Raw genomic sequence first — 11,289 nt, 5'->3', positions numbered from 1 at the left:
TAATCCCATCCTTGAAAGCAGTGGCCAAGGCTCCATTACTCTGTCCCCATTCAACCTGCAGTGGGCCTCGCCCCCACACCTCAAGAAGGTGGCATCTGCACATTAAATCTGCAATCTGCTGCAAGGAAAACCACGATTTCCACAAGATTCATCTGGGTCCCAAACCTCAGGGCAGTCTCCCATTTTCCACAGCTGTTCCCTTGGGAAGGAAATTGCACCAACCAGCAGCCTCAGCCCCATCCTGCACCTCACTGCCATCCTCTGTCACCCCTCTCCAGTATGTCAGTCCAGACCCAGCCCCTCCCTGGAAAGCATCAGGCTCAGTTAGACTAATACAAACTTTTAATGCACATATTAAATAAATATTTCAATCATTTCATATTCAATTTGTACACAACCGAAACAAAACAAAAATCCTCAAGGAAACAGGAAAAACCTCAAACAATCAAAAAAGATTGGATGAAAAGTCACCCCTGGTTCTGGCTCCTATCCAGTGTCTTTGTTTGCCCTCCCCGTGAAGAATAATTGGTTTAACCCTTTGGAGAGAGTCACAGTCCCAGGGCAGCATGTGCAGAGCAAGGCTGGCTGAGGATGTTCACTCAAGAGATTAAATGTTTCCTTTGGTTTGTTTTTTTTTTTCTTCTAAATATAAAATTAGGCTTCTGTCAACACAGAAATTTTGAAAGAAACCCCCTCCTTTCCTGGGGGGGCAAGGGTGGCAGTATTTCTGATCAGAGACCTGTAGGAGATGGTTGGCAAGGGAAGCACCAACTATTATGACAAGATACTGAATATCACAACAAAACAGCCTGAAATGGCTCCACAACAATTTGTAAACTTTGTTTAATTTTATGGATGAAAACTTGCATCTCATAAAAAAAATATAGACAGAAAAAAAATATCAATTTTTGGTGAGAAGTTCACATTTTCCACATGGGGGAAAAGAAAAAACCAGTTAGCAGCCCGCTCCACGGCAGCTGTACCTTAGTACTTTAAAACAAACCAAATGCCAAAGATGCTCCCGTGGGTAAGAGGTACCAAGTCAGTTCAGGACTTTTTCTGGGGAATCCATCACCCCTGTCCCCTCCTGAGAAAAAAAGTAAGTTGAGAGTTGTGAAGCCAGCAACATTCTCAGAAAGATGCGACTTCCAGCAACCCCTTGCTCAGCCAAAGAAGTAGGCACATCCAAGGAAAGAAAGCATCCAGTGGTCCTCACCCCAGGTGTCACAATCAGCCCCCACTGGCAGTGTCACCACATCACCCAGGCTGCAAAAACCACCTAGGAGGCCTCCAACCACCTCCAAAATAAATCCCCTCCTCTTTGCTGTTTTCCAGCTTCTCCATCTTCTCCAGCAAGCATAGCATTAGTTCAGTTCATTTAAGTAGCACATCGCTTCCAGATTTGGATTTCTATGGTTTTTTGTTTGTTTGTTTTAAACATGATTTTTTAACTCCTTTCCCTCTAGAGCTACAAAAAAAAAAATATTACAAAATAAAGCGCAACCCCAAACAGACTAGAACGTTTCTAAGTGAAGGGCTCTTCTCCCTTCACCAGTCTTTGAATGTTTCATTACTTTTAAAGCTGGAGTACAAAAATAGAGCCTCTCTCATTTTTTTCCTCTTTTTTTTTTCTTTTTTTTGTAAAAACCAAACACCCCCCCCCAAAAGTACCAACAACTAGAGAAGGCAATTTTTTTTATCCTCCCCCCTCCCCTTTTTTTTTTTTTTTTTTGATTTCTTTAATACCCATACGGGAAAGTCTCTACATATAGTCCACCAAGCTCAGAGGAGCATCCTCCAGGAGAGATGCAGGCAGGGCAGGCACATCAAGGGCCCGCTCTGGAGTTTCTAGTCCTTTTACTTCTCCGGTTGAAGGGGTAGTTGAGGAACTCAAAGCGTCTGTGGGGCTCGGTGGTCTGGTGGCCCTTGGGAAGCCTCTTCATGAAATGCACCTCCCGCTGGTGCTGCCGGGTCTTGGAGCCCTTGCGGGGGCGGCCCTTGCGGGTGAAGGCCATGTACCAGCCCTCGTACTTGGCGTTCTGCAGCGCCGTGTAGTTGTTCTCCAGCACGATCTCCGTGAAGACACAGTCCTTGCCTTTGCCGTTGCTCTGAGAAGGGGACAGGAGCAGAGATTTAAGCAACAGGCACTTTCTCAGAGGGCTGCTTCTCACTGCCCCACCCTGTGCTGACTGCTGTGGCAGCAGCGCTGCAGAGCTTGCGGGCAACTAAAGGCTCACTCCTCCCACAAGTCAGAATTGCCCAAAATGTGCTTTTCCCTAACAAGCTGCAGGGAGAAGGCATTGTGACACAAACACTGCTCACTGATGCTTTTGTACTAGTCCAGCTGGTCCCAGCCTTAACTTCCACCACATCCATAAGGAACTTTAGCCTCCCTCTGTGCCTGGATGTAACCATAAGAGAACTCTCCATCCCAATCACCCGCCCATCCTGTCCCCTTGGAGTCTTTTATATGGGAGGGGCATCAAGGAGCATTGAGTGGCAGGAGGAGTGACACGAGGTCAGTGACAACGGTGCCCACAGACGCAGGTGGTGGGGGGAGCATGGGGTAGCCAGGAACTGAGTTCCCCCCATTATGGGCAGTGGGCAGTAGCAGGACTAGAGAGGGACCCACATGGGGCAGCCCCCAGGAAGAAGCTGCCGTGGAAAATCCTTGCAGATAATCACTGTTCTGGAGGGATTTTGCATGTCCAGCCCCCCACCACGGGTAGGGGCATCAAGGCACAGAAGCTGCATGACAAACCAGCGGGTGGTGGGGTCTGGCCTTGGGGCCAGCCCCATGGAGCATCTTAACATTCCTGGCACTTGTACCATGTAATCGTGGAGAATAGATCAGCAATCCGCCTATTTGTTCGGAGAGATAGAAGGAATGTGCCCCACACGGCACCCGCCCACCTCTCTTGCTCCCCCTCAGGCTGCAGGATGGCTTTTCCCCCTGCCCCCAAAAGGCAGAGCTCCTCTCCAGGCAGTTCCCACTCGTGTCCCCGGCAGCTCCCCGCCCTGCCCATACCCTTGCACCCTACCTTGCCAATCAGCTTCCCCTTCTTGTTCATGCAGATGTAGAAACCTGTGGCTGCCCCCTTGATACGCACACGGCTCCCAAAGGTGTCTGTCTCCACGATGAGCTTGGCTGGGGAGAGAGGGAGGGAGGTCAGAGGGGCTGTGGGACAGGGCTGGCACAGGTAAGGAGACCCCAGCAGTGCACCCTGATGCTGGGCACTGCAGGCACGTGATCTCTGGCGGCTGGGCCAGAGAGCCTAAAATCAGCACATGAGGTTAAGACACAGCCTGTCCCTCGTCCCCCTTAACTTGCCCCTATGTCCCTGCATGACCTTGGACATGTCCCTTTGCCACCTTAAGCTGTGCTGGATGGGCAGTAGCTCTGTTTTACCCAACTCCAAAGGGCTCAGTGGTTCAGGTGTCCCAGAGGTGTCCCAGACGGATGCAGGGCAGTGAGCAGGGCACACGCTGGTTGGCAGAGAACAAGGCAGCTGCCCTGCAACTGAGGCAAGTCTGGGTGTGCCTGTGAGCAAGAACCAGACAGGCATCTTCTGGAAGTGCACAGTGTGCTGCCAGCTGTCCCCAGCCCAGGGGACACCACTCCGTGTCCCTCTGCCAGGCCAGGGCTGCAGGAGGAGCAGTGACTTTGCAGCTGGCAGGGGAGGCGTGAAGGGTACAGCCACCCTTTTAATGCCTTTCACCTTTGCACGAGTCGAGAGGGCGTATTGATTTGGTCTCAGTTTTTTAATGGAGGCATCGATCGACTTCCGAAGGAGCTATGCAAATTGCTGGGTCGATGGGCCGCCTATAAATAGACCTGTCACCTTCCCTCCCTGCCTTCACCCTGGGAACCCAAGCCCCAAAGCCCATCCATTCCCAGGGAAGGGGGAGGATGGGGACAGGACATCCTTCTTCCCGCTCCTGCAGCTGCTGTCCCCAGAGCAAGCCCCGCTGGGAATGGTGGCTACCTGTTTGCACCTCAAAAGGTCTGTGCCATGCCAAGCACCAAAGAATTCCCCACGATGCTGAAAAGCCAGCTGTGACTGTCCCATCACCTCTCGTCCAGCATCAGCCCATAGTACTGTAAGTGCTATCCAGCAAGGCAATTAGAGGACAGGCCACAAAGGTTCCAAGCCTACACTCTTATTATGGGTTTTAAGTCCGTTGATGCCTTATTTATCCTCTCTGATTCCTGCACAAGGGCTGCTCAGTTTCTCAGGACTGCAGCTCACTGCATCTTGCACATCTCTACCCCAGGATGCTCAGCCTACAGTGAGCCCCAGTGCGGGCAGTGATGTGGTTCTGGAGTGGGAGGCTCTGCAGGAGGATGCTTTGAATGGCAGAAGGAGGCTGTAGGTGCACACACAAGTTAAACTGAGCCTAAATCACACCCTGGGCTAGGGGCAAATGCCTTTCTGTCTCTGCAGTGCCTCAACTCTGCATCTTATGACAGATGCTACTGAGGTCAATGGCACCAAGGGTGGAGACAGCAAGCAGGCAGCACTGGCAGCTGCTGAGTTGACCAATGGAAAGGTCATCCCCAAATTTGCTGGGGCCAACTGATTTGGTCCTGTTAGACAGGCCAATCTTGATGGGCATGCAGGGGCCCCCACCCTGCACCCCCTCCTGTCAATACCACCCTGCAGCATCTCTTGTCCCAAGGCTACCATGCACTCACATCCCCCTACTCCTAGGCAGGCACAGATTGAGCTCAGAGACAAGAAATTTGGGAAGAGCGAACTCCAGGCTGTGCTGATCAATGCCCAGAGCCTGACAAGCACCTAGCATCCCCAAAACCACCCACGGGAGCGATGGCACTCTGCAAACAAAGCACTGAGACAGTGACCCCCTATTTATCTATATTGGGGAAAGGGGTGGAATTGATCTTGGAGGCAGTAAAAGGTTTGAGGAGAATTGATTTTTCTCTCTGAGAGATAGAAAGAGCTGGGAGGGAGGGAGGAAGGGAGGCATGAAGAGGGATAGAGGGAGGGAGTGGGGAGGCCTTGGCCCCTGTGAGCACAAAACCCTGCTTTAAAGATGCACATTGCTTCTCTTTTGGACTTTTCTCCTCTTTTTTTTTTTCCCCAAAGGGCAGCTGTGATTTACAGCCACCAGACGGGTTTGCTGGCCTGCACGAACCCAGCCCATGTGTCGCTCCAGACCCCTTATCCACAGAGGATGAAGACAACCTGGCCCCAGGGACTTGCACCCCTGGACCCTTGCAGGCAACTCACGAACCCTGCAAACTCCAGCCCCAAGCCACAGAAAACCCTGGGCACAGACAGAAACCAGCAAGTGGGCAGAGAGCTGTGCTGGTGTCTCCAGCCACTTGTGGGGTCGAGTCCAAGCTGCAGCTGGCAGTGGTTTTCTTGGTGGCAAGCACAGCTTGGGAGGGACAAGCTGGGCTGCACCAGCCTCCTGCCTTCCCTTAGAATTAAAAAAAGTCAATCAAATATTGACAATTAAGACAAATAACTGAAAACACCGGACTCGATGTTAAGTCGGCTGTAAAAATGTCAGCGTGGGGAAAGGGGTCATCTGCAAAAATAAATCAACCCCTTTTACACTCCCACCCCCAAAAATGAGACTAAAATAAAAAAAGAAAAAAGCAGAAAGAAGGGCTTGGGGAGGGGGGATCTTTGCTACAAAAGTGGATTTCTAAATAACATTTGGGGGGATTCCTTTTTTTTTTTCCCTTCCTCTTTCGGGGAGGGGGGGAGGCTTAACGTTTTCAACTCTATTCTTTCATTTAAGTGACAGATTTATCCCAGTAAAATTATGTTTCATGCTCAAACTTTGAAGGGAAAGTGGCTACGTAAATGCTGAAAAAATGCAGCGAGACACACTTGATCCCCCAACTGGACTGCGAAGAGGAGAAAGTATTCAGGAAATGTTAAAAAAGGTGAAAGTAAGAAGCGTTTTAATAGTTCTTCCAGACATGGGGGCCTCCCTAGAGATTCATACAGAACAATCCTGAACCTCTATTTTAACATTTACAGACTTGCAACTCTTTTAAAACTTTACATCTGAAAAACTGCTTGTTCTCTTTCTGGTTTAGATCAGTCTTCATTTTCCTCCTTAGCTCTTCAAATGCTTAACCTTTTTTTATTACATTTTAATAGAGTTTTTCAAGCCACCACCAGTCCCCTCCTTCTGGCCGTATTTAAACCTGGTTGTTATTTAAATATGCACTAACTGTTTTTTAAAAACCAGGCATTAGAGGTCTAAAACAAGATGGGATTTTCTTTTTTTTTTTTTTTTTGCTTCGGAAATTAGCTACTGCCCTTTCAAGTTAGAGCTGCTCCAGGATGGGAATAATTCATTTGCAAGATTAATTCTGGGTGTATGGAGCATCACATGGAACCTGCACTGTGCTTGTACTGATAATGTCCAGTGTGAAATTTTCAGCCAAAGCAAAATGAAGAAATATCCCCCAAAAACCAGAAAGGCAAAGAAAAAAAATTGTTTCTACTAATCTACCCAAGGAAGAAAGGGAAAATGCAGCTAATGCCAAAGAGAAACAGTTGTGACACGTCTGTGCAGCACACAGGAACACAGGCACGTCTCTGCCCTGGGTGCAGGATCAGGCCTCCCGCAGCCGGCCCCGCTGGCCCCACTGACCCCGGCGCTGCATCTGACCATCCCAACATGTCAGTAGCTCACACGATCAAAGTATTTGGGCTTCAGGAGTCCCTAGCAGAGGGACTGGTCCCCTTGCCCCAAAGAGGGTAGAGGTTTTGGGGAGGGGGTGCCAGGGTGATGCAGAGGGGCCGTGGCAGAGCGCAGGCTCTCACGCTTGCAGTGTCTCTGCTTTGTCTCTGGAGACACCGCAGCATCTTTGCCTGTAGCTGACTGCCTCACTGACCCTTTCCCTGTGATTCGTTTTGAGAACGAATGGATGGGAAGGGAAAATGCCACTTTAGACAGTTCTAGATCAGGGAAGGCTTCCAAAGCAGTCATTCCCTTTCTCCTCTCTGGCTCTTCTTTTTCAAATTTACGTTACATTTCTGTTTCAAAAGAAAGTCTCAGGGATTCCCATCCCTGCAAAGAGCCAGAATAAAATGTCTGATGATGCTCAGGATGCCGCAGCCCCAAGCACTCTGAGTGAGGTGCAAACCAAGAATTAAAAGGAAAGAAGCAGATCCTATCCTTCAAGAATTGGTCCCCTCCCTTGGCACAGGGAACCTGCCCTCACCTTGAATCACACAGCTGCTGATTACTGACCCCTATGTTCTCCTTTTACAAGCCCCCACAAGCCGAACGATTTTAATGATTTCTGGCTAACAAACAGGACGGAAATCATCAATCGCCACGCTGGGCTGCGAACACCTCCCCAGCTCCCCCCATCGTGTGTCCTTACCGTGCACATCCCCATCCTCGGCCATCGCATTGATTTTCTTGTTGTCCAAGATCTGCACATGTTTCCCGCTGGTCCGGCTGTACAGCTGGTAGGTACGGACAAGCCGCCGGCTGAGCTGATCTGTCACCAGGCTCTGCTCCCTCACATGCTGTGTAAAATTAGGTGGGGACTGAACAGTTACCTTTAGGAAATTAAAAAATATACAACACACCATTATAATCTCTACTCCTCAGCGGGGCAAGCGGGCTGAGCTGAGATCACTGGCCTCCAGCTGGGCTTTATGGGAGGCCAGGAGCCAAGACCGCGGCCGTGCCTCCTGTGCCACCAAAGTCTCTCTCCAGGAGAAGGAGCATTAAGCTCGGGGACAGTGACCAGAGCTCTGTACAGAGCTCTGTCCACTCCAGACATACCCTAAGCAGAGGTGCTGGTAGCTTGGAAGCAGAACAGGGCTTGGTGACCCCAGAGGCCCCTCCAGGACTCGGTGGGTCCTGACTGGGACTGGGGTACCTTGAGATGAGCATCAAGGCTGGAAGCTGGAGGGGACCAAGGTGGGACATATAGGACAGCACTATGTTGTCCTCTCAAGGGGCTGATGCTTTCACCCCACATCTCTCTCACTTCTGCAGGAGCATACTACTGCTCCAGCTGCCCTGGGCACACACCCCAACAGTTTCAACAGCTGCCTGTCCTCTGGGTCTCAGGCTCTCTATTTGCGCCCAAGTAACACACTTGTTAAGTTCTTCAAACCCAAAGTTCACAGAGATGGGGGAACTATGAGGCATAAGAATTACAAGAAAACCATACCCCAGCACAGGTATTTAGTGGTATAACAACCCACGGATATCAACATGCTACCCATGCAAACACAGCTCTCATCCCCTCTCAGCTGTTTGCTGCCAGCACAGGGTCATCCCTAGCGCCAGCACACCGAGCCCTTTAGTCCTGGAGCTGCAGCTGAGCCCATCCTCTCCAGACCCAACACTGCTGCTCCTGGGCTTTAAATGATTTTCACGAGCAGCCAAACCTGCTCCCCCCTCAGCCCCGGCTCGCAAGCTGGCACAGAAGTCTTTTTCCCCCCTCGTCTCAAATCTCTCTTTTAAGTCTGGAAAGTTTCTCTGCTCCCTGACATTTATAAAGATGTATTCTGAGCAAATGTTAGGAGATCGCTCCTTTCAACATCAGAAGGCTGGGGCTACCCCCCACCACCCCCACGTCAAATGGGAAGATTTCCTCCTGTCTTAAACAACAACAGAAAACCACAATAAAAGCAAAAGCCGCTGCTCTCCCAAAGCCAGCTTTATAGAGATATCGCCCCTTGACAATGTCATCTCTCTCCCTCTGCTTCTGCCCGTGCATGTGTGTTTCCTATAGAAGGGTTTTGGATAATGCAGCAGGATTCTCTCCTCAGCTCTGATGAGGGTACCATGTGGAGGAGAGGTCATTAGCCATGCTGCTATTTGGTCTCCATCTCATACTCCAAAATATTACAGCTATGTTTTTATGCAACTGCACAATCCCAGTGCTCCATTCCCTTCACTTTTCAGCTGGAAACTCCATTTCTTTCCCTCCCAAGCTTCCAGGAAAATAACAATAATTTTTAAAAGTAGCTTAAAGGGCATTTTAAACAAAGCTTCTGCACCTGTAGTCTCAGGGGGAAGGGGGGCTTCACCCCGGTTTGGAGGCGCACCGCTCCCAGCGACGCGTGCCTGCTGGTATGCGGGCGTTGCACAAGCTCTTCCCGGGACGTTTAATCTATTCGTGTCACTTCTGTCTCTGCCGATACAAACCAGCGATGCTGAAGTCTGACACTTTTAAGCTGAATCAAAACCTGCACTTTTTACTAAGGCTTTTGCAGGGTTTCTTTTCCTTTTTTTTTTTTTTTTTTAATTTTTTTTGATGAAGCAATATAGGGGAGGAAAAATCGGAGCAGTGGGACGTGGGTATCTACAGTGGAATTAGAGGTCGCGGGGACAGGAATTAGAGCTGCTTTAAGATAACCCTGCGTATTTCCTTGAAATCTCGGTACTCTCTGCCTCGCAGCCGGAGTCTCCCGCACCTTATTTTGCGTCCCGGGATAAGTGGGGTCCCCCTCGGCTCTGGCTTTTTACAACCAGGCAACTTTCGTCTCCTGGGTTTTAAGCTGCTCCTCTTCCCTGTCTCCCTCCCTGCCCAGCCGCTCAGCGGCGGCGGGCACCCCCCATCCCCGCGGGGCGAACAAAGCCGGACAGCCCAGCGGGCACTTACCTGGGCTTGCAGGCAGAGGACGAACAAGTGCATTAACCTGGAAGGGGGAGAAGCGGGAGAGAGGTGTGAGCCGGGGGGGCTGCGGGCGAGGGGCGGGAGGGCTGTGGCTGCCGCTACTCACACGTAGCTGAAGAGCGAAGAGCAGGGGTCCATCGCGGCGCCGATGCGGAGCCGGGGGCCCGGGGCCCGGCGGCGGCGGGGAGCGCCCGGGGGGCGCGGCGCTGTCTCAGCTCCTCGGTTCCTCTCGCCCTGCCGGCACGTCCTCGCCCCAGAGAAAGGAGGGCACAAGCGGCTACAGAGGGGAAAGGCCCTGCGGCCCCTCCGCCCGGCCAGCCCCCGGGGCGCTCGGCCGGCGGCCCCTGCCCCGGGGAGCCCCCCGCCCCACTCCGCGGCCCCGCCGCCTCCGCGGGAGGCGAAGCCGACCCGCAGCCCCGACGGCGGGGGCGGGCGCGGCCGGGGAGCGGCAGCCGCCACGGGGGGAAGCCCGGCCGGACCCCGGCTCCCCTCCCGGTCCCGGCGGTACCTGCCGAAGCGAAGCGAACGGCGGGCCAGGTGTCGCTGGGGCTTGCGGCTGCCACTAAGGGCTGGGCTACGCGGCCAGTGGTCGGCGGGACTCCCTCCCCTGCCCGTGCCTCAGTTTCCCCATCCGTAAAACGGGGTTTAAGGGCTCGGAGGGTTGGTCGGGGACGCGGTTCCCCCCGCTGGGGCTTCGCCGCTCCGCGGGCGCGTTGTGGATTGGGAGCGGGCGGGCGAGCCCTCCCGGGACGTGCCAGACATTAAAAGGATTACCGGAGGAGGGGGATGGAGGGGGCCGGAGTTTCGAGAAGGAGTGAGGCTGAGCAAATTCCGCAACCGGGGTGGGGAGCGGGATACCCCCGATTTCTTCGCGAGCATCCCCGCCGGGCGCTTACCTTGTAGAGCGGGCGGGCGCCCTCAGGGCCGGTGCTGCGGGGCCATGGGGCCGGGCGGTGGCGGCGGCGGGACGGGGCTCAGCCCCGCAGCCCGGGCAGGGCCGCCGAGGGCTGCATTGTTCCGGCGAGCCCCGGCCCTCCCGGCCCCGCCACCTGTTGCGCACCGGGGCGGGGGCTGCGGCGGGGCTGCGGCGGGCGGCCCCCGGGGCCGGTACCTGGCCGGGGCCGGGGCCGGCGCCGCCTGCTCGGCGCTGAGTGACAGCTGCTAATTTGCCGGCCGTGCCCCGCTGCCTGTCCCCGCGCTCCCCGCGCCCTCCTTTATCTTATCAGAGCCCATAATTACAATTGCTATTTTGCTTCCTCGAATCAGCAATCAGCGCTATCTGCCGCCGCTGGAGAGGCAGCTCCTGTCAGCCGCCCCTGAGTGACAGCGCGGCGGCTGCCCCGCTGCACAAGCACAGTCACACTCACACACACGCGTACATGGCCCGCCCGCACACACACACGGCCCCGCACACGCCTGTGCAGCCCTCCCGCACACGCACAGCCATGCAGGCACACACGCAGGCTGCACCCAGTCCTTTTCACACACACAGCTGGCACATGCGTGCAGCATTTCCCGTGAGGTGCCCTCCTTCTCACTCGCACCCCTCACACTCTGCACCTTCCAGCACAGCTATCCACGCTTTGCTTTGCTCGCCCCTACCTGCAAAATACAACCCTCTGCTTCACACACGATCACACCAGCTGCAGCCA

The 11,289-nt window shown here is 53.4% G+C and overlaps 1 protein-coding gene across 3 annotated transcripts; it reads right to left on the bottom strand.

Moving 5' to 3' along the window:
* Positions 1–324: 324 nt before the first annotated feature.
* FGF8 (fibroblast growth factor 8) lies at positions 325–9,860 on the bottom strand. Of its 3 annotated transcripts, none has more exons than XM_059851818.1 (5): positions 9,744–9,860; positions 9,623–9,659; positions 7,379–7,559; positions 3,042–3,148; positions 325–2,108 (listed from the first exon to the last, which is right to left on the bottom strand). In XM_059851818.1, exons 1-5 carry the CDS (start codon positions 9,773–9,775, stop codon positions 1,827–1,829), a joined length of 639 nt encoding a protein of 212 aa, XP_059707801.1. In that variant the 5' UTR covers positions 9,776–9,860; the 3' UTR covers positions 325–1,826. The 3 variants fall into 3 exon arrangements, with proteins under 3 accessions (XP_059707801.1, XP_059707802.1, XP_059707803.1); XM_059851819.1 differs by having other exon boundaries at positions 7,379–7,526; XM_059851820.1 differs by having other exon boundaries at positions 7,379–7,463.
* Between the last annotated feature and the right edge of the window lie 1,429 nt (positions 9,861–11,289).

This window comes from Haemorhous mexicanus, chromosome 7, assembly GCF_027477595.1.
Source record: "Haemorhous mexicanus isolate bHaeMex1 chromosome 7, bHaeMex1.pri, whole genome shotgun sequence".
Classification (NCBI taxonomy): domain Eukaryota; kingdom Metazoa; phylum Chordata; class Aves; order Passeriformes; family Fringillidae; genus Haemorhous; species Haemorhous mexicanus.
This window is presented reverse-complemented; position numbering and strand designations above follow the sequence as displayed.

Coding starts and splice junctions, on each gene's coding strand:
- FGF8 (XM_059851818.1), bottom strand. CDS start 9,775: ATGGACCCCTGCTCTTCGCTCTTCAGCTACGT. Junction 7,560..9,622: donor TCCTCTGCCTGCAAGCCCAG/GTAAGTGCCCGC, acceptor AATTTCCTAAAG/GTAACTGTTCAGTCCCCACC. Junction 2,109..3,041: donor AGGGGAAGCTGATTGGCAAG/GTAGGGTGCAAG, acceptor TCCCCTTCTCAG/AGCAACGGCAAAGGCAAGGA.